A 19,939-nucleotide genomic window follows, 5' to 3' on the forward strand; every position below is an offset into this window, starting at 1 on the left:
GCCGCTTCTTCCTTGCTTACCCTGATTCAAAGAGTACCTGTAAATTCAAAGAAGCATAATACTATCGAAGTACAGGGATCTACAATCATAAACAATATAGGACCGGATATATATTGACCACACAAATGCATATATCATCAAACATATAAGAATGTGGAGGAAAACTTGAATAGCCTTATTAATAGAAAGAGTAGAAGAGAGGATTACAACCCTTTGATCTGACCCAGCATCATCCTCCCAGCACGAAATCCCTTCTTCACCTCATGAAAAGCTTAGATCACCCAACACTATGATATTCCACCAAGAAACCAACAACACTTCCTTACAAAATACAAGATTCCAACCTTCAACCTCTGGATCTCTGTGATAAGGGATCCATATATAGATATTTGCAGAGGTGTGAGTCAGCTCTGGGTTTTTGATTAGTGTCATTCCAATGATAGTTCTTGGTTCCACTTGGAGATTTCATTGATCTCTTACTCATCCCTGCCGAATTCTGAGAGGCAAGTGTCATATGAGAAGTTTCTAGAAGATTCCTTGATCATGCACTTATCAACTGTCTTTTCCATTTGTCTATTCTCACTCATCGCACCCTATAGAAGGACTTTTCAGTATGCATCACACCTCCTGTGTGTAGTAGGTGTGATGCATCGCACCCTGACCATGGAGCAAGTGAGATGATCCAGTTTTGACCAGTTCTGAGTAGTTTTTCATGGAGAACTTCTGGGAGATGATGTAATCAGCTGACCTTGTTCCTTTAGGGTGTGAAACAACACTTTTAGGGACTTAGAATCCCTTGGTTTATGGACATATGTGATTGGGGTTTTAGTGCCCAAATATGTCTATAACAGTTGCCCCCTAAAGCATGAGGTCGTAAATCTTTTGATGTCGGGTGAAATGCTTTATCATGAGGATCCGAGGTTTTTCGAACTGGAAGGTGACCTGTAATAAGATACAATACAATACATTATCTTCATAATATTTTCATGATCTAGCTCGGGTGGGCATTCCCATTCTCAGCTTTATAAATTCATTTCATATGCATAGGACAGACAACCGTCTGTGTGGCAGACTGATGATTCTGATAGAGCCATCATCCTTTGATTCGGATGATCATCTGTGCAGCAATGACATACATTTGATGTCTTTATTTTCCCTGAATATATCGTAGCCCGGATGGATGAAACTAGATCCGAGGTCTTCAAATTCATCCAATATTTGTCCGAAGTACAAGTCGATCCATGTGAAAGATGTTCTGGAGTCGAACATGGAAAGACATCGCCTGATTACCAGCCAATGATATAAGTTGTTAACAGATGCGACAGGAATCACCGATAATGATGACGACCCTCAAGGTATTACAGTATAATTCACGTGGTGTGAGAATGGGACTTGGCATCGAACACCACATAAAATCTTTCGGTCGAAGGCCATTCATGTAAACTTGTCGCCGGAAGTGAGAAACTTGCCATTGAGGCATGCAAGCTTCAAATTACTGAAAGGGTTATTACTAGGTCGATTTCTTGGATAATGAGCTGATGTCGACAAGAAGTGACCCGTCATAGGAGGGCCTTAATGAATCCCACATCTACGACACAGAATGGATAAATGAATTTGTGGAGGTGAAAACGATCTGATGATACAAGGTTCAGGGTGGCGGTCATGAAAGAATGGAGTGTGAATGTATTACGGTGGATGAGACACAAGATGGGTTGGTGAATTCTCTTAGCGACTTCTCTTGAAAATATCGGCGACACTGAAATGGATTGGTAGCGTTAACCCCAAATATGGATGGTACGATGGACCAATGGTAATATGACCGGTGAATGGAATAACCCAACCTGACTCAATCATGTTGATGGAGTGAAAGTGTCATGTTCAAGAGCGACTTGCTACCAATAAAGTTTCTTCAAGTTTTCTTCCCAATTTTTCCCCAGTCATTGTTGACCAGTACCTCTTTATTTTTGTCAAGCTTGAGGAGGAAAACATATGCTTGTTCTATAATTTTCCCTTCGAGAAAACCCGTCGCTATGTTTTCACGAGCCTAGCGACAGTGAAACTCGTTCTTGTTTGCATGGACAAGTTTGTCGTTATTGGTTTTAACGAGTTTAACGACAAAGATAACTCGGTCCTTTTTCAATTTTAAAGAGTCTGAAAAGGGACAAAAAGGAAACTCTAGTAATCCTTTTTCATCATATAATCCCTTAAGTCCGAAAATGTATAAAATAATACAAAAGGGATGAATTTTCGATAGTTTTAATGAGCCGAACAAGACAAGTGCTCGATCTTTTTGTGTAATGATTCCTCTGGTCCGAAAAGATTAAAATCTAGAGGAGGGATAGCACTTCCGATTGTTTTAACGAGTTGGAGAGGCCAATTGCTTGGCAATCTTTTCATATTTTATGAGTCAGATGAAAAGAGCTTAAAGGAGACTTGTTTTTTGAGGAACGAGTGAAATTTTTGGGTAGCAGCTGGTTCCAGGTAAGGTTTGGAACTTTTCAATCACGGTAGTGTAAAGAAGATGGCTAAGAGAATCACTTGTCACAGATGTTCCTCAAAATGGGTAAGCAATCAAATGGAGGTGTATGATCAGCTAAAAACAGAGTGGAGGTGATGGTAAGAACACGACCAAGGCTTAAAAGTTTATGATAATGCATTCGCAATGGTTATTTACCGAAGGTGGGTTCATTTCTTAATGAGCTTAAACTCTGGTGGAACATATTCTCATTGCTAGGTTTATTTTTTAACGAGCTTGAACTTCGCGTAAAATGGCTCGTGGCGGGTTTATTTTTTAACGAGCTTGAACCCTGCAGTAACACAGCTCGTGGCCTATTTTATTTTTTAATGAGCTTGAACCGTGTGACAACATATGCTCAAATTCAGTTTCATGTTTACACAAGCTTGAAATGAAAAACTATGCTTGTTATAAGTTCGCATGCCCCCAACATAATAACCCAAATCGAGGTGCATGCCCCCCAAGCTTCATTGCATTCAACACGGTGGTTGGAATGAAGGTTTACCTTCGAGATCTTTGAAAGACTCGACTTGGATTTGGAAAGGGAGTTGTTTCATTTTTTAATGAGGTTGACACAGTAAAAGAACTATCCACATGACTCCTCATTTCATTTTTTAACAAGGTCAACACAAGATAAGAACCATCCTCGGAATCCACCGTATTTACAGTATTTGATAGAAAATAAAAAATTGAAGGATGATTAAGGTTGTTGGAATAATCTTCGTGGTAATCCGGATGATGGGAACGATGGTGGTAATCTTCCCATGGTGCCTCTCCTATCATCATTGACTGAATGATTCCTTCGTCTGTAGAATGTACATGCAACCAAGGATCTGAAGAGGTGCCATATTCCTTAGACCTATCTATCCAAACACTCGATGAGCATTGATTTGGGTTTACCCCCGAGGCCAAGGAAATTGATTGCTACAATATTTCTAAAATGGCGATGATCCATGCTGACAAAATATTCAGGAATGTTTTAGATATAGAAGATATCATATTGCAGGTGCCCACCATGGCCACTTCCACCAAATTGCTTGGAGGCAGTAGGGAAAAAGTTCCCATCAATGTAGGGTCTTTTAGTAGGCCTACTCCGATATTTTGAAGCAATTGATGGCCTCTGTGGATCATCGGAATGCTTCCTGTAACTTGTGAACCGTTGGGGAGAAATGTCTGTTGGTCGACGATTGTAATTCCTCCTTGGAAAGGAAATGAAATCTTTCTGAAGTATGTTGACACAATAGCAGCCATAGCATATATCCAGGGCCTTCCCGGTAGGATGTTGTAATCGAGGTTTCTGTCGATAACTTCAACATCAATTTCTACTATCTTGCCCCTAGTTCGACTTGCAAGTTACTTAATATCCTGGATGGGGTATACATTCATCCATCAAATTATTTTGATGTTGTTGACGATCACGACAAGGGTGGAGAGCCTAAAGTTTTCCAGAAACTCATTGACATAATACATGTAGATGTCCCCTCATCAATAATTGTTCGATGAACAGTTTTGTTGAGGGCTTTCACTTGAATAAGGAAAGCAAGTTGAGCCGGTAACTGAGGGTCATATCCTTTATGAATAAAGGCCACAAGATTGGAATCCGTTGGGTCAATCCCACCTATTGCTGATAATAGAGCCTGCTTCTAGGAGGGGAAATTTTGCAGTACCTCAAGTGTCGACATAGTGGACGGTGATTGGGCCAAGTCCTCTACTATATTATAATGTTGTGTTGCTCTGGCACGAGGATTAAATGTCGATTTGTGTACTACTCCCTTTGGCGGCTTTATCGTTAGCTCAGGAATGATGGGTGGCACAACTTTGGTGGAAGTTGTTGTCGAACTACTAGGTTGATCATTAGCCTTGTTGTTCGACAGTTGTGGATTCCCGTAATCTATATTCCTTGTCGATATCAAAGCATGATTTTGCTGCTTTTAAACGGAAAATATAAGCACTTGGGACGGGGAAGCATTATCGCTAGCAATCAGATTTAATCTTGGGTTTGGAAATGGATCAGTCAATACCGCTGAGGTTTTTGAACTCTTAAAGAATTTCTTAATTTCAGCTTTATGTAGACAATCTCTCGTCCGATGATCTCATCGCATATCTAACACCCTCAATGAGGTTTCCTTTGCCCAGAAGGGTTTGCAGAAGATTTTTCAGGAGACGAATCCTCCTGTTTCTTATTTTTCCCTTTCTTTTTCTTCTTGCCTCCTGGTTTCTTTGGTTCTTTGCCTATGTCAGTCGACACGGCATTTACCTCTGAGGCGAGAAGTTCCTCATTTTCATTTTGACTTGAAACCATACGAGCTTTCTTTGATGGAGCCTTTACAGTTTTTGTGCTAGTTATTCCTATCACGTCATCACTGGCATGAGAGTCTCTGTTTGATTTAGGAGGAGGAGGAACGGAGAATTCCGATCTAGGAGCATCAGGGATTTTATCGTAGAGCGTGCCAGACTAAGTATAGATCAAGTCTAGATATTGCGCACGAGCAATGACTTGCTCTTCAGTGATGACTCCTCCCTTTGCCACATCTTTTGTAATAGAAGGTAACAATGACTTAATAAACCATTCAGCTAACAGTTGATCAGGAACATATGTTTTTACCATTCTACGATGACGTCGCCACTCATGAATATGATCAGATATGTGAGTGGCCGTCGTTTGTTTGAAATTGGTAAAAAGCTCTGTTCTTGTTTTGTACCTTATGGGTAACCGAAAATGGGTTAAAAAGGTTGTGGCTAGGGTGCTGAAGTTATCAAATGAAGCTCTAGGCAATTCAATATACCATTTTACTGCCAGACTAGTTAACGTTCATTGAAAAAGGTGAAGCCTAATCGAATCATCATTAAGAGTGTTGGATGAACACTACAGATGAAAGGTCATCACATGATTCGATGGGTCTTCACCCAGATTTCCATTAAATTTAGGAATATCTGATGGAAGTTTATGAGGAATTGTCAGCCACCAAGGGGTGTAAGCAATTGGATTGTTTGTTAGCCAATTTAGATCCGGTAACTCTAAAGTTGCCACAAAAGGCAAATGTTGATTCAGGTTCGGTGAAGCATACCGAGGATAAGATGGGATTGCCTAAGCAGTGGGTCTTTGGATACTAGCATAATGTATTTGATGCTGATAAATTTGGTAAGGTTGATGGGCATAACCATTATGATATGATTGATATTGACCGTTTTGAATATACGGCTACTCATTACTTGCAAACATTTGTTGCTCTGTAAGGACCTGAATCCTATTATTAGAGCCTTTATTTCGTTATACACTAACATATCTATTTTCCTGTTAATTTATAAATAATAAAAGGAGCTTGCTGACCTTTTCACATAGCTTTAAACATTTAACATCTAATCATTTTATCATAAGCAACATAATTTAAGGTGAGCATTCCATTGATATCAACTTAACAAGAGTAGTCCATGGAAAAATACCTGTTCCGGCGGTTGATGACGATACCTTTGTCTGATAGCTCCAGCTGAACGCTCCTTCTGGCCGACCCAACCAGATTTACCTCCCAGCCAACTAGGAAATAAATTCCTAGCCCAAGAAACCTCCACAGGTTCCCTAGCCCTCCGTGCCCAAATCCAACCAGATATAGTGTGTCCTCAAGAAGAATGTGCAAAACTAGATAATGATACTTTCCTCCTCTCAAACCCAAGAAACCTCCACAGGTTTCCAAGGTCTCCCAAAAATCATAACAAGGCCAAACAATCACAACCAACACCCACAATCCTAAGCAAAACTCCAACTCTCCCTCTTCTTCCTTCCCCCTTCCCTTTTATACCCTGTTTCCTCAACCACCTCTCATTAATGTCATTAACTCTCACCCATCCTTGGTTGACTTCTCTTCTAAGATAGAGTACATTTAGAATTGTGTATAAAATTGAGAATTTAATGGGAAAGGATCATGTCTTCACCCAAGTAAATCTGAAAAGTACATTTGGGAATGTGAAGTGTAATTACATGGGGAGGACCATGTCTCCTCCTTAGTAAATGTGAGGGTACATTGGGGAATGTGAAATGAATAAATATATATTGATGATAAGATGGAGAGGACTTTGTCTTCTCCTTAGTAAATGTGAGGGTACATTGGGGAATGTGAAATGAATAAATATATATATTGATGATAAGATGGAGAGGACTATGTCTTCTCCCAATTAAATGTGAGGGTACATTGGGGAATGTGAAATGTGCTTACATGGAGAGGACCATGTCTTCTCCTTAGTAAATGTGAGGGTACATTGGGGTATGTGAATGAATAAATATATTTTGAATTAATGGAAGGAGACCATATCCTACACAATATTCAAATTGAGAAGGTAAGTGGGGAATTTGAATAATGGAAATCATAAATTTATATTAGACCAATATTTCTCAATATTTTCAGATAATGTAAATATTTAACAAGATGTGTAGGATAAAATTTAAGTGGGGCATTACATACACCCCTCCTTCAGAAAACTTCGTCCCGAAGTTGGAATGAAAGATGCAAGGAGTTTGAAAGCATAGCAACCGGAGAGAGTTATAGCAATAAAATCAGAAAAGTCCGACCATGACATTTCTTCCCATCAAGAGTTTCCAACTGATCTATATCCTCCTATCCACCTTGACCTACTTCCGTTCCCACCCTATCCATCCTCTGCTGCTCTATCAGTGGCAACGGCCATACTAACCACTGATAAAACCGACATGGTGGAAGCGTCGAATACCTCGACCGAACTTTCCCCAGCAGGCATCTGGCAATCGTCATCACACGTCTAGGGGGAGCGTTCAACTGTCCTCCCCACGATTCCAGGTTTCGGAGGATACATGGTGGGAAACACCTCCACCCCTCCTTCAGAGCACGGACCACACTACAGAGCTGGTTGGACTTGTCATCGAATAATCCAGTCAGGTCGTCTTGCCACCTGTCATTTGCATTTTACTCATGTCATAAGAGTGCATATCAAGTAGATACCAAATGTAATAGAACAATGTACATCGTACCTTTCCTCATTGGTCATCTCGACCTTCCCCAATGGAATAGTAGATCTTGGTTATCATATGGTTCTTTCCAACCTGTAGTTTAGTTCTCATCCATGCATATATACAACCACAAAATAGATATAGATACATGATCTTAAACATCATGTTTATTAAGCCCAGTGTCCACGTGTCAATTTTTGTTGTTCATACTGGAAATAAATCTTACATCAGATAAATCATAATTTCACTAAGTCATTGATTAGATAAATCATATCTATATAAGCCTATACGATGCAACAATAACTTTGACAAGTCATGCATTAGATAAATTGTAACCAAGTAAGTCATACATTTGGTCATACATCCAACATGTCCATCATCAATACCCAATCCATCAATCGATTTTCACGTGTCCAACCAAATGTATATAATGTTCATAAATAACATGGAATTGCAAAATAGAACCTTAACATAGGTGGCTATCTATGTTAAAATGGGCATCATAAATGCTCATGTGACATCCTTGTGGAACCCCTAAATAACAATTAGAGTTGAAATAGATTTAACTGTCCGTCATGGAAAATAGCATTTGAACCCGAATATGCTATAAGGTGGTACCAAAACCAAAATAATAGCAAGCAACAGATTAGTGCACTATCAATTCCACAAGGAGGTGCTAGTATAAGTTTTATGCATATAATTCCTTTAAAACCTTAGTGAATGTAAAAGTCCAATTTGATGGTTTTTTTTTTTCATCTTCCAACCCATTTAGTTAATCTTGAAAATAAAAGACTCCAAACTTCAGAAACTATTTCCAACATGATTTTCATACTTTATTCTTTTTGTAAATTGAGAGGAATGTCCTCTAAATGTCAAAAGGTTCAAATTTATTATATATTTAATCATTGTTTACTAGTACTAAAACAATCTCATGATATATATTGCAGCTCACAATATGACCAGACAAATGAGAAATAAGTAAATGAACGGAATAATTGCCTTTGCCCTGTTGCTATTAGTATTTCCCCTCTAAATGGCACCGCATTTCTAAAGATGCCTACTACTTTCATAAGTGGCCAGTGACCACAAAAGTTGCGAAGAAAGTTGAGGGTCCTTTTATCCAAAACTAGAGACACATTATTTTTCACGACATTTTTATTCAACACTAGAATAAGGGTAAAAGTGTATCCTAATATTTTCACTAGTCTTTTATTGACTAAATAAGCTTCCATTCTAAAATCCCAAATTCTCTACGAATTGATCTTCTCATTTAATTTAAGATCATTAAAAACAACTGTCAGAGTAAGCCTTACACAAGCCCATAGTATTCAATCTATATTTTCACTAGAAAATTCTACCCCACTAGACCATCTTTGTCAGGCCTCCATCTGTTATGCACCATGCAATAATTGTTGGCGTCCTCTTTTCCTCAACCTTAGGTTACATCATGTCAGCCCATTTTTCTTTGGGTTGTTTGCTTGCTGGTTTTATTGTTTTTCTCTGTTACCTGTACCTATTCATTATTAACTAATTTCTTGATTACTTTCTAGATTTCTTCGTCTTAGTAAACAAACAACATGACAAAGCATACTTAGTTACAAGACTAGGCTTAATATGTATGGATTAGAAGAAACCATTACATTGAATCTCACCATGCTAGATTGATGCATTCTAGCGAAAATCGATTTTTGGAGAAGTTCAATTCAATTAAGAACACTTTAACCAATTAACCATGCCTTAAAAAAAAAACTATCAAATGGTAAGGATAGTACTAGATCACTTAGGGAAAACTTTTGGCATGTTTTGGGCTTCGTAGTAACTCAAACCACTCTATACTATATCCCTATGTTTAAAGTAGAGGGTATTTAAATGACACATGCTAGTCAACAGAAGTCATGAGCATTACAACCATAAACTAAATTTCTATAATTAGGTCTTCGTTGTGACATCCTCACTATATTGCAGATCTGGTGTCTCCATTTATAGGTTCCAAGAAGCCTAACAACCTCATCTGCTTATAGGTTCCAAGAAGCTTAACAACCTCATCTGCTTATTTCTATAATCATTTATCTACAGAAAGCATGCAATGTTTAAAATTTGTACAAAGATAAAGCTTATAATGGCCTTGGTGGGCTTAATGGTTAAGAACATGTATTTCCTTGTAAGAGGTCATAGATTCAAATCTAGAGGGAAGTAGAAAAGGTAAACCTCCACAGACTTTAGTAGTCAAATCACTGCAGGGAGGCGGATCCCTTGTCCCATAAACAAGGGGTCTCATAAACCAATTTCGTGTCTGGCTTGGCCATGACCTATTATTATTATTATTATTATTATAATTCAAAGGGAGACTCTAGCTCTATTTGTAAAATGTATTTGATGCATGCATAACATCAACATAGAACCAACTTGTAGTAGAAGTATGTTGAAGATCTGTTTTAATATAAAGCCTCTTTCTCACTTTTGAAGCCATGAAGGTACGAGGGAAACAATCTTCAAATGTAATGACGCTGGGATAATCACAAAGGACTCCTAGCTTCTTTGGAGATGAGCCTAAGCGCGTTGGGTCAACAAGTCATGCTATATATGGGAGCCTTTAAATGTAAAGAAGCTGGAAAAACTATAAAAGACTCCCTAACTTCTTTGAAGATCGGCCTTAGACGATTGGGTCAATATAACATACCATTTACAGGAGACTCCTCGGATCCGAAGATGTGTCCAAGCCTAGGTGATATCCCCTAACTGTAGTCGTTTTAGTCTAGCCAACAAAAGAGCAAATTATTTTCATGACATGAAGACAGTTAATCACTTGAAGATGGTTGTTTGGAGAACAACTTGAAGATAAATATAATCTTGTAAGGGTATTGTCACCATGCAAGAACTGTCCAATGATGAGATTAATTAACTGGAAGACAACTGCTCCCATGGTGACGGAGGTTTGAACTAGAATTTGTCAAAAACAATCAATAAAATCAATAATATTCAAAATTGCAAGAATGCAAGCAAGCTCTTATAGATAGTAACACTTAACAGAGTTCAGTAGAAATTGAACTACTTTTAGCTCCAATTCCCTTAGAGAAAGAAGAACCGAGAGACTCTAGAGTCTGGAAAGCATGATTGGGCCCCAAAGAAATAATTTATTTTCTATGACCTGACAGCAGAAACATAATGAAGTCCCATCCGTTAACTAGGGAGGCCAAACACTATGTCAGCTAATAATGTTGCCTGGAGTAAAATGCTTGGCAATGAATCTCTACATATCCATCCAAAAAAAAAATATGTTTAAGCTCTCTGAAGGATATTGCATACTACACTGGCACATTCTGGAAAGAAAGTACAACTCCAAAACAGTTTGCAAAAGAGGGTTTTCGTTGAAAATATTCATTGCATTGGTCATTTTGAAATGAGTATAATTTATAAAAGTTCTAGGAAAGGTTCAATAAATCCCTTTGAACACTTGTAATGGTTGCAAGGTCAGCCAAAGGTTGGTCAAATCAAAATAAACATGGAAACAAATGACAACAATCCACATTTTTTTTTCCTATTACTTAGATCCAGAATTTGACATTATCTAGTTTACTCTGATGATAAATGATGATCATCAGTGGTCTATACTTCTAGTTATTCTTTTTGAACATTCCAGAGCTTATAACAATATGTTTTTCTGTTGTGATAATAAAAATTAAAAATAAATAAATAAATACAATTTATACCGTTGTTTTTCTTTTGGCAACTCAATAATACTGCAAGCATTTAGTGGAAAGCAAATCTACCGACTGATACATTTTAATGTCACACATACTGGGCATAGCTTGCATTCTTGTTTTGGCAAGAATCTTGTAATGAACAACTATGGCAGACCACCTAGATAATGAAAAGGCCAGGCAACCTTAGTTAGAAGAAGTTGTTCTCAGAACAGAAATGATTTGAACAAAGTAACTGGTTCAAATTTTCATTTCCTCCTCTTGTTTGGCTTTCATGACTTGCCTTCATTAGTGACTTCCTTTGGTGAGGTGGTTTTAGAAGTTCTTTTGGTAGTAAATATTTAGGAGAGGTTTATTAAACATCTCTGACATAGCTGCAGCCTTAACAGATTGCTTATAGCCTATCCATTTCACCAACACGAGTTTCCAAAAATTTACAATCTACCACAATTCCTATAAGTAATTGCAAGACTAATATAAGGATACAGTAATAAACTACCTCTAGTTGCCTGTTGTTGGATAGATCTATAATGCGAGGATAGAATGCAAGAGTAAATCAGCTCAATGACCACTTATTTGCTTGATGATAATTACAATCCCAAGTTCACTCTGTTCACAACCGAATTCTAATCCATTCCAATGCCACTCATTAGCATACAATAGATGGACAAAGGTTCACACATGCAAGGGTCAGTTTCATCCGGTGGCAAGAATACGAAGAACTACACAATGCCACACGCACTGGTTCAAACACCATTCACCAAGAATACTTGAGATGAAGCCGAAATCTTAAAAGGACACCAAAATCAATGAGAGGAAAGGAAAATAAACCAACGATTTAAAGAAAATGCTGAGCAAGAATGATTAATTCATTTAACCATCCAGTGACCACACTCCCAAGCGAGAGATACCCCCACATAGGAGTGTACGACCCTGTACAGGGCCTCTCGATAATTAAGAAAATCTTTGCACTAAGCAAGAATATACGGTAAACCAAGTTTTTCTTCTTTTTCTTTTTTCCAAGTTTATAGTTATTTTATTGGGTATATTCGATATCATATACGGTAAACCAAGCAGAATGCACAGACTTGGAGAAATCAGCATCTATCCTGGTTTCAACTGAGACCTGCAGCAACCTACTTGGACAATTTGCCATTTCACTAGCATTTCCAGATTTTTCCAAGTCCAATTGGACTGCTGAGTTTGACTCTTCTCTTTGAGGAAACCAAGCCAAATTCAATTTCTCCAAGTCTGTCTTGTGGCCCAATGTCATATTTGTGCATTGACTTACAAGTATGACTCATACTTGCAGGTCAAATGTGAGTCAGACTCTCACTTCTCGCAATTCAAACTCAGCCATCTGCCTATAAAAGACACGTAAAAAAAACAAAATAAAGCACTCATTTTGCTTGTTTATTTGCCCCAATTTCACGGCAGACAACCTCCAGATCGTCAATTGTCCAGGATCCATGCCATTTTACAGTATGAAGTTTCTTCTAGATTCTGTCATACCCTGTTTCCCCCCAGTTTGTAAATATGTCTCAATGTCACCGTGAATCACAACATGGATGTTCCTCAATATTTTTTTTTTTATTTTTTTTTTTAACTGGAACAGACAACTTATAAATGATATACTTGTGTTTTGTTAGTTAATGAATATTTACCAAACCACTGATTAAAGAATGAAGCACTAGTACTAGCCATGATACTACGAGTGGAATCCGGTGAGGGCACTAGGAGGTTACCTTTCCTACCAAGTAATTGACCTTTGCCGAAAGTCCCATATTGCCAAATTGCCAGAAATTTAAATTTGAAATTACTTCCCAGAAATCAGTTATTGAGGGAGAGCTGGGTAGTGGGGCAGCCAACCACTGAGAGTTATGAAGGGATGAGAAGTAGCTGGATAGAAGGAACTGTCAACAAAAGGTATGGCAAGTACCCACCTCGATTTCCCAAGTTGACCCATGAATCCATCTGCCACAAGCAAGAAAAATTGTGAGTCTTCTTGGGCCAAGGAAGGGGGATGCACGTGGGGGGTTGAGGAAATGATTATTCCATGTGTGGGTAGTGTGCAGAGGAGATAGGAGGTACTGAAAGAAAGTTTACAAGGTTCTGGGAGCGCCCACGAGCGGAGTGAGTGAAAATCGCAAGTGGGCTCACAGCTGGAAGTTCACAGGCATCAAAAAATGAAACTCATTTGGACTGCTAAAAATCATGCCCAAGGGTATCAAATTGGAGCTGGGTCCATTACTAGATTTTTGGGCCTGCTAAGATACAAATTTGAGTGCTGAAATGGGGCAGGAAAGCATGAACCTGACCTGGGCAAAAAGGCTTGTGAATCTGGGCATGATTCCTATTATATTCAAGAGAAGCTTAGGTGTGAAATCTTATCATTTCCCAGACCACAAAAGTCACCACTCAGTTCTGCAGAAAATTGAATTAGGGTGGTCTGACCCTTTCACAATAACAGTTCTACTCAATGCTTCACAACTCATATAATCTCGATCGAAAAATCATCACAGTTTTAAGAATAGATAACCATGACAAGGCATTACATGCCAGAACAAAGACAAGCTTTTCTGTAAAGTGCTTTCCGGACGAAGCATCTTTGAAGGTATAGGCAACGTAATGAACATAGATATTAATAATACTACTAATAATAATATTGGATATGACCAAAGGGACAATGCATCTTTGAAGGTACAGATATTAATAATACTAGTCAAAGCATATAAATATATTGTTGTTACATGGCATTATATCAATAAATTCTGTATCATATCTCATTCATTCTTCTTTTTTTTTTGTTTTTTTTATTATAAATTATTGGTCCTATCTGGTATTCAGTAAATGAACTTCGTTCATTTCAACATGAACTATAATAAAATGACATAAATTCTGTCTTAATTAATTAGGCTAGTTTGGTGGTTAGTCTCTCTCTCATGAGACTTTTTTTTATAGTAAGCGAATTACTTTTGACGCTGCACAATACAATATTCTCTCTTCTCTGCAGACTTTGCATCTGCTGAAAAATTGTGGTATGAGATTCAAACCTATTGGCTTTTGGGAGTGATTGTGAATTGGGATTGATGTGATTACTGGGATAAACTCTAATGGGAAAATTGGAAAGTGGAGCCTGGGAAATAAATGGTCTCAACAAATACTTGTGTGACAGATACATGAGAGAAAGATGCTAGTTGCTTTATCTGGAAGAAAGTCAGAAATTGTTTATCCCAATGATGGAATATGCAATTGCTTGTAGGACATTCACTATTCATTCATAGATCTATAAATTTTAAAAAGACTGACAAAAACTACCATTATTTCCTTGGGAAAATGTATCATATACATATTTCTCAATTGAAATATAATTGTTAAGAAAAGTTAAAAGCCATACAGGTTCTTGACAGGTAGATTTGCAGACAGTGAATCTTTACATCCACTTTTACGTCCATGGATCCCACCTTATCCAAGGAAAATAAAAGTTTCTGACGGTTGTCGTAGCTTATCTTCTCTGATCTTGAAAGCCAAATGCAACTCAATTTTTTTCTGAGCTCAACAGAAAAACTGAAAAGTTGAAAGCCTTTTATGCAAACGGATGCAGCCTATGAATGTACTGCAATAAACAGCCCCAAATATAGTAGTTTTTGAGAAGTTCCTGTGATCAATTATGTGTTTTCAATGAAGCTCTTCTTGGTTTAAATGGAGCAAACTCATATTACAAATAAAGTAGACCACTGGGAATGAGTGTTTCGGGCGTAGTTTTTTTTTTGGAGAGGTTCGGCAAAGTACATCTCTTTTATGTCTGGTTTATTACAGAAATTACAGTACAGTACTAATGAGTGAAGGCATAAATGACTGTGGAGATATAGATAGCCAAGGCTGTTGAAACTAGACCAACCAAAGTTAAGGTTGCCCTCACAGTGGAGCTTCTCCCACAGGACAGAATGCCCAATCTGATCTGTATCACGTTCACCATAGACAACATCAAGAATACGCACCCCATTACTGATCCTAATGCCGAGGCAAGCATTCCAAGCCTTAGCAGCTTGTTGTTGATGTGACCCTTGACTGCGTCATGAAGATCTTTGCTGTTATTTATTATGATTGCTAATTTCAAGCCCTGTGCAATCAAGCTGGAGAATAGAAATGCACTGAATGATGTCACTTCAAATATCAAAACATTCTTAACAATGTCTTCACCTGCATCACAGGCGCCACTTTCCTCTAAGCTCCTCTGCCCAGGAGTTGCCAATGACAGCCCAACGAATACTGCAACCGTGAACAACGAGTTCACATTCACTAGGCCATCCAAGGCTGTAACGTGCATACTTGTTGTTCCCTTGCTCAGAATCTTGTCCATCTCGTCTATACCCTCCGCGGCAAGAATCGAATGACCTGATGCCATTGCAAATATGGAATTCCTCGTGGTTCTCGTTCAATAACCAGGGTAAGGTTCTTCAAGTGGGAACCAAATGAACTCCCCACAGCAATATGTTTCAAACATTTTACGGAAAAATGTCCCCGTGGGTCAGTTGGACTGAAACACGCAATTTAATATTTTTATATCAGAATTTGCTGTGTATTGGAGAACACTAGAAAATGACGTCTTTAGGATGAAGCAAGCTAGTGGCCCACTTCATTAAGAACAAACAGAGGCTGTATTGCCCTCCCTGGCTATAATCAAACAAACTAAGTATATGTCTTGCAGAGATGGACTGGAAAGAGGGAAAATTGGGGGAAACTCAATATAGACAACTGAATAGGACTGCAATCAGAACGCCTAGACCTCGAAATTAATGCTCTACCTGGTTCGATAATTTAAATTTTAAAACAAAATAACCGAACGACATATACCCATGTGAATATACTGTTCAATGGATCAGTTCTGAACAATATTGTGAAGTATTGTAGAGCTGTTTATCACACTTCAGTCGCTAACTATATTATCCAGGTATTTCTTGAAATTGTTTTCAATAACAACTCCCAACTTAGAAGGCAAGGCAGATTTAAATGGAGAGGTGGCTCCATGTTATCACCCCGGATCCCCGATATCTGCAACTGCCCTCGATGGGAGGGCACGAGGAAAACTCTTTTGGAAAATCCATGTTATATAAAATTTTGTGAATAATGAAATATCTATAATAAATCCGCAAACTGACTCGTTATACTGCTTGCGGGGCTGGGCTGTAGTAGCGAAATTCCTCAATTCAAAAGATAATAATTTTTTTTTTTATAATCTTCTATTCATTAGATTTTTAAACCGAGAATATCGCAAAGAAATTTATTCTATATGTCCAATCTAGGAATAAGGAACTTCCTGGGATCGGCAAACTGTCAACGAGCTGTTCCACTCTGCTGACAGTTTCTGTGTGTAATAAAAACTATCATGTGAAGCACGTTATCAAATATAATAATAGGAAAGTAGTTGGTCATGGGGTGATGACTGAAAATTGCAGAATGCTGGCCTCCGTCTTTACACACACGGCCAGGATAAACGCGTGTTTCTACTGTGTCTGTTGGTCAATCTTGCTTTGTTTTTGTATTTAAATATCTGCGATGAGCGACGACTTACAAGGTAAGTAAGCCCTTGCGGAGCGCACCACCAAACTCGCAGAGAAGAACAATACGCAGCACAGCCAAAAATCCTGATGCCGGACGGTAACCGGGGAGACTATTCCAAACCTCGAGCCCTTGAGACCTCAGAAATCCCTGGGATCATCAATCAGTTTCGCCTGGCAGCCAGAAATGCCATGGCAGCAGGTATACATCTTTGAATTTCCCCTGTTAGGCTTCAGGCCCTAATTAACTTTTGATGTTCGGCAGTGTGTTTTGTCCTCCGTTGTGCCCAGAGAAGCGAACTCTTTTAGTGGGAAAATTCTGGTTATTGGGACATCAAGCTTCTTCATCTAGGAGCTCGGTCCAGATTTTTTTATTTTTTTTTCTATAATATTATTTATTCTGTCAAGAATTTTACAGGTGCATTTAAGTTGAAGCAAAATACTAGCTCTGTCATATCCCTAGGCACTAAGCCATTGTGCTGCTGTTGAAACATTTTGACATTCTAATTTTCTGGATTTTCAACTATTTAATAAGAAATTTGATTATGGAATAGCTATTTAGTGGGCTTTGGGTCCAGATTTGAACTAAAGCTCTCATACCATGTGTAAGGACATGAATCCTATTATTAGAGCCTTTATTTCGTTATACACTAACATATCTATTTTCCTGTTAATTTATAAATAATAAAAGGAGCATGCTGACCTTTTCACATAGCTTTAAACATTTAACATCTAATCATTTTATCATAAGCAACATAATTTAAGGTGAGCATTCCATTGATATCAACTTAACAAGAGTAGTCCATGGAAAAATACCTGTTCCGGCGGTTGATGACGATACCTTTGTTTGATAGCTCCAGTTGAACGCTCCTTCTGGCCGACCCAACCGGATTTACCTCCCAGCCAACTAGGAAATAAATTCCTAGCCCAAGAAACCTCCACAGGTTCCCTAGCCCTCCATGCCCAAGTCCAACCAGATATAGTGTGTCCTCAAGAAGAATGTGCAAAACTAGATAATGATACTTTCCTCCTCTCAAACCCAAGAAACCTCCACAGGTTTCCAAGGTCTCCCAAAAATCATAACAAGGCCAAACAATCACAACCAACCCCCACAATCCTAAGCAAAACTCCAACTCTCCCTCTTCTTCCTTCCCCCTTCCCTTTTATACCCTCTTTCCTCAACCACCTCTCATTAATGTCATTAACTCTCACCCATCCTTGGTTGACTTCTCTTCTAAGCTAGAGTACATTTGGAATTGTGATATGAATATAAAATTGAGAATTTAATGGGAAAGGATCATGTCTTCACCCAAGTAAATCTGAAAAGTACATTTGGGAATGTGAAGTGTAATTACATGGGGAGGACCATGTCTCCTCCTTAGTAAATGTGAGGGTACATTGGGGAATGTGAAATGAATAAATATATATTGATGATAAGATGGAGAGGACTTTGTCTTCTCCTTAGTAAATGTGAGGGTACATTGGGGAATGTGAAATGAATAAATATATATATTGATGATAAGATGGAGAGGACTATGTCTTCTCCCAATTAAATGTGAGGGTACATTGGGGAATGTGAAATGTGCTTACATGGAGAGGACCATGTCTTCTCCTTAGTAAATGTGAGGGTACATTGGGGTATGTGAATGAATAAATATATTTTGAATTAATGGAAGGAGACCATATCCTACCCAATATTCAAATTGAGAAGGTAAGTGGGGAATTTGAATAATGGAAATCATAAATTTATATTAGACCAATATTTCTCAATATTTTCAGATAATGTAAATATTTAACAAGATGTGTAGGATAAAATTTAAGTGGGGCATTACATGTTCAGATCCTTAGTAAGCTTGTTGGAATTGCGGTTGTTGATATTTTACTAGCCATGGTTGTGAAACCATTTGCTGTTGTCCAATACTGGCTGTTTGACCAAGATGAGGGGTAATAGTACCCGTTTGAGCCTGGGTCACTCCAGTTAAGGAGCCACTAATCGGTGATTGTGGTTGCGTCGTAGAGACAAGAGGCTATTGTATTACGACCTGAGAAACTTGAGGTTGGCATACAACAGGAAATGCTTGTAATTGCGACACCATCATAATAGCCGGTATAGTGGGGATATTTGACACAGGTAGACTTTGTTGTATTGAGTATACAACTCTTGGTTGTTGAGGCAGTATTGGCACCCAACCGCTGGATGTAATTCCAGCATGACCCGAATTCTGTTGCGAACTCTCGTATGGTTGTTCTCCCGGAGGGAACAATGAAAGGGCATACTGCCCCCCATACAGTGGCAATCCAGTGCCCAAAGGAAGGATTTGCCTTTGGGGACTGGGCTGCCCAAATTGATACTGTTGCGAAGGATCAATTTTTTGAGACTCAACATAAGAGATTCTAGATATTATTCCGAACGAACAAACGGGAATAGACCATACTGTTGAAACAATCCCTGGATGGACTCCATCTAGCGGTTGAGAGCTATTTGGGATAGATGGTACAAAAGTGAACATCGTTGGAGTAGCAGCAGGAGGTTCCACCACTGTTGTGTCAGATGACACAGTCCTAGATGTCGACGGTTGTTCAGACATATCTAGTCTATAAAAAAAGACTTCCTAGCGATTCTCTAGGAACTTGTGACGAAGGGAGACTAACTTCTGTTGAAGAAGGATATAGGGTTATCCCTGCTCCAAAATGAAATGGAGTACTAGATGGAGGATCCTCCACAATCTCTTCTATAGCAATCAATCCAGGTGGAAGAGGTAGACCGTGAGGTCCGTAATATATTTCTGGTGCCGAAGAAGGTATAGATTCTACAATGACAAATGTTGGGGGGATAACACCTTCTGAATCAGCTGTAGATGGAGCTGGTTCAAGAATACAAGTGTTGACCGTTACACTAGGATCAATTCTAATGTCCTCTTGTGGCTGCAGAACTTCTTCTGTAGAGGCAGGGATACTAGAAATGGTTGGAGTAACCAAAGTCGCTGAGGATGTTGGAACACAAGTTCCAAGCAAACCAGGGGACTTTGATCCGATTAAATGAGTTCACTTTGTCCGGAATAGTTTCATTTCCGGAGTCAAAGACGGTTGACTTGTTAATCTCCACAAACGACGGGGTTTCGATTGACTTTCTTCCACGATTGTCGATTACTCAGTCAACTCAAAATAAAGGGGAAAAGTGATT

The 19,939-nt window shown here is 38.6% G+C and overlaps 1 protein-coding gene across 2 annotated transcripts; it reads right to left on the reverse strand.

The window, feature by feature from the left end:
- Positions 1-14,676: 14,676 nt before the first annotated feature.
- On the reverse strand, positions 14,677-16,285 carry LOC149211920 (uncharacterized). Of its 2 annotated transcripts, XM_089390501.1 has the most exons (3): positions 16,052-16,285; positions 15,398-15,734; positions 14,677-15,265 (listed from the first exon to the last, which is right to left on the reverse strand). In XM_089390501.1, exons 2-3 carry the CDS (start codon positions 15,600-15,602, stop codon positions 15,030-15,032), a joined length of 441 nt encoding a protein of 146 aa, XP_089246627.1. In that variant the 5' UTR covers positions 15,603-15,734; positions 16,052-16,285; the 3' UTR covers positions 14,677-15,029. The 2 variants fall into 2 exon arrangements, with proteins under 2 accessions (XP_089246627.1, XP_089246626.1); XM_089390500.1 differs by having other exon boundaries at positions 14,677-15,734.
- Positions 16,286-19,939: the final 3,654 nt, after the last annotated feature.

This window comes from Pinus tabuliformis, chromosome 1_1, assembly GCF_031772625.1.
Source record: "Pinus tabuliformis cultivar Carrire ecotype Pingquan chromosome 1_1, CPIR1, whole genome shotgun sequence".
NCBI lineage: Eukaryota > Viridiplantae > Streptophyta > Pinopsida > Pinales > Pinaceae > Pinus > Pinus tabuliformis.

Excerpts from the sequence above, each read along its gene's own strand:
- LOC149211920 (XM_089390500.1), bottom strand. The coding sequence starts at position 15,602 with ATGGCATCAGGTCATTCGATTCTTGCCGCGGAGGGTATAGACGAGATG.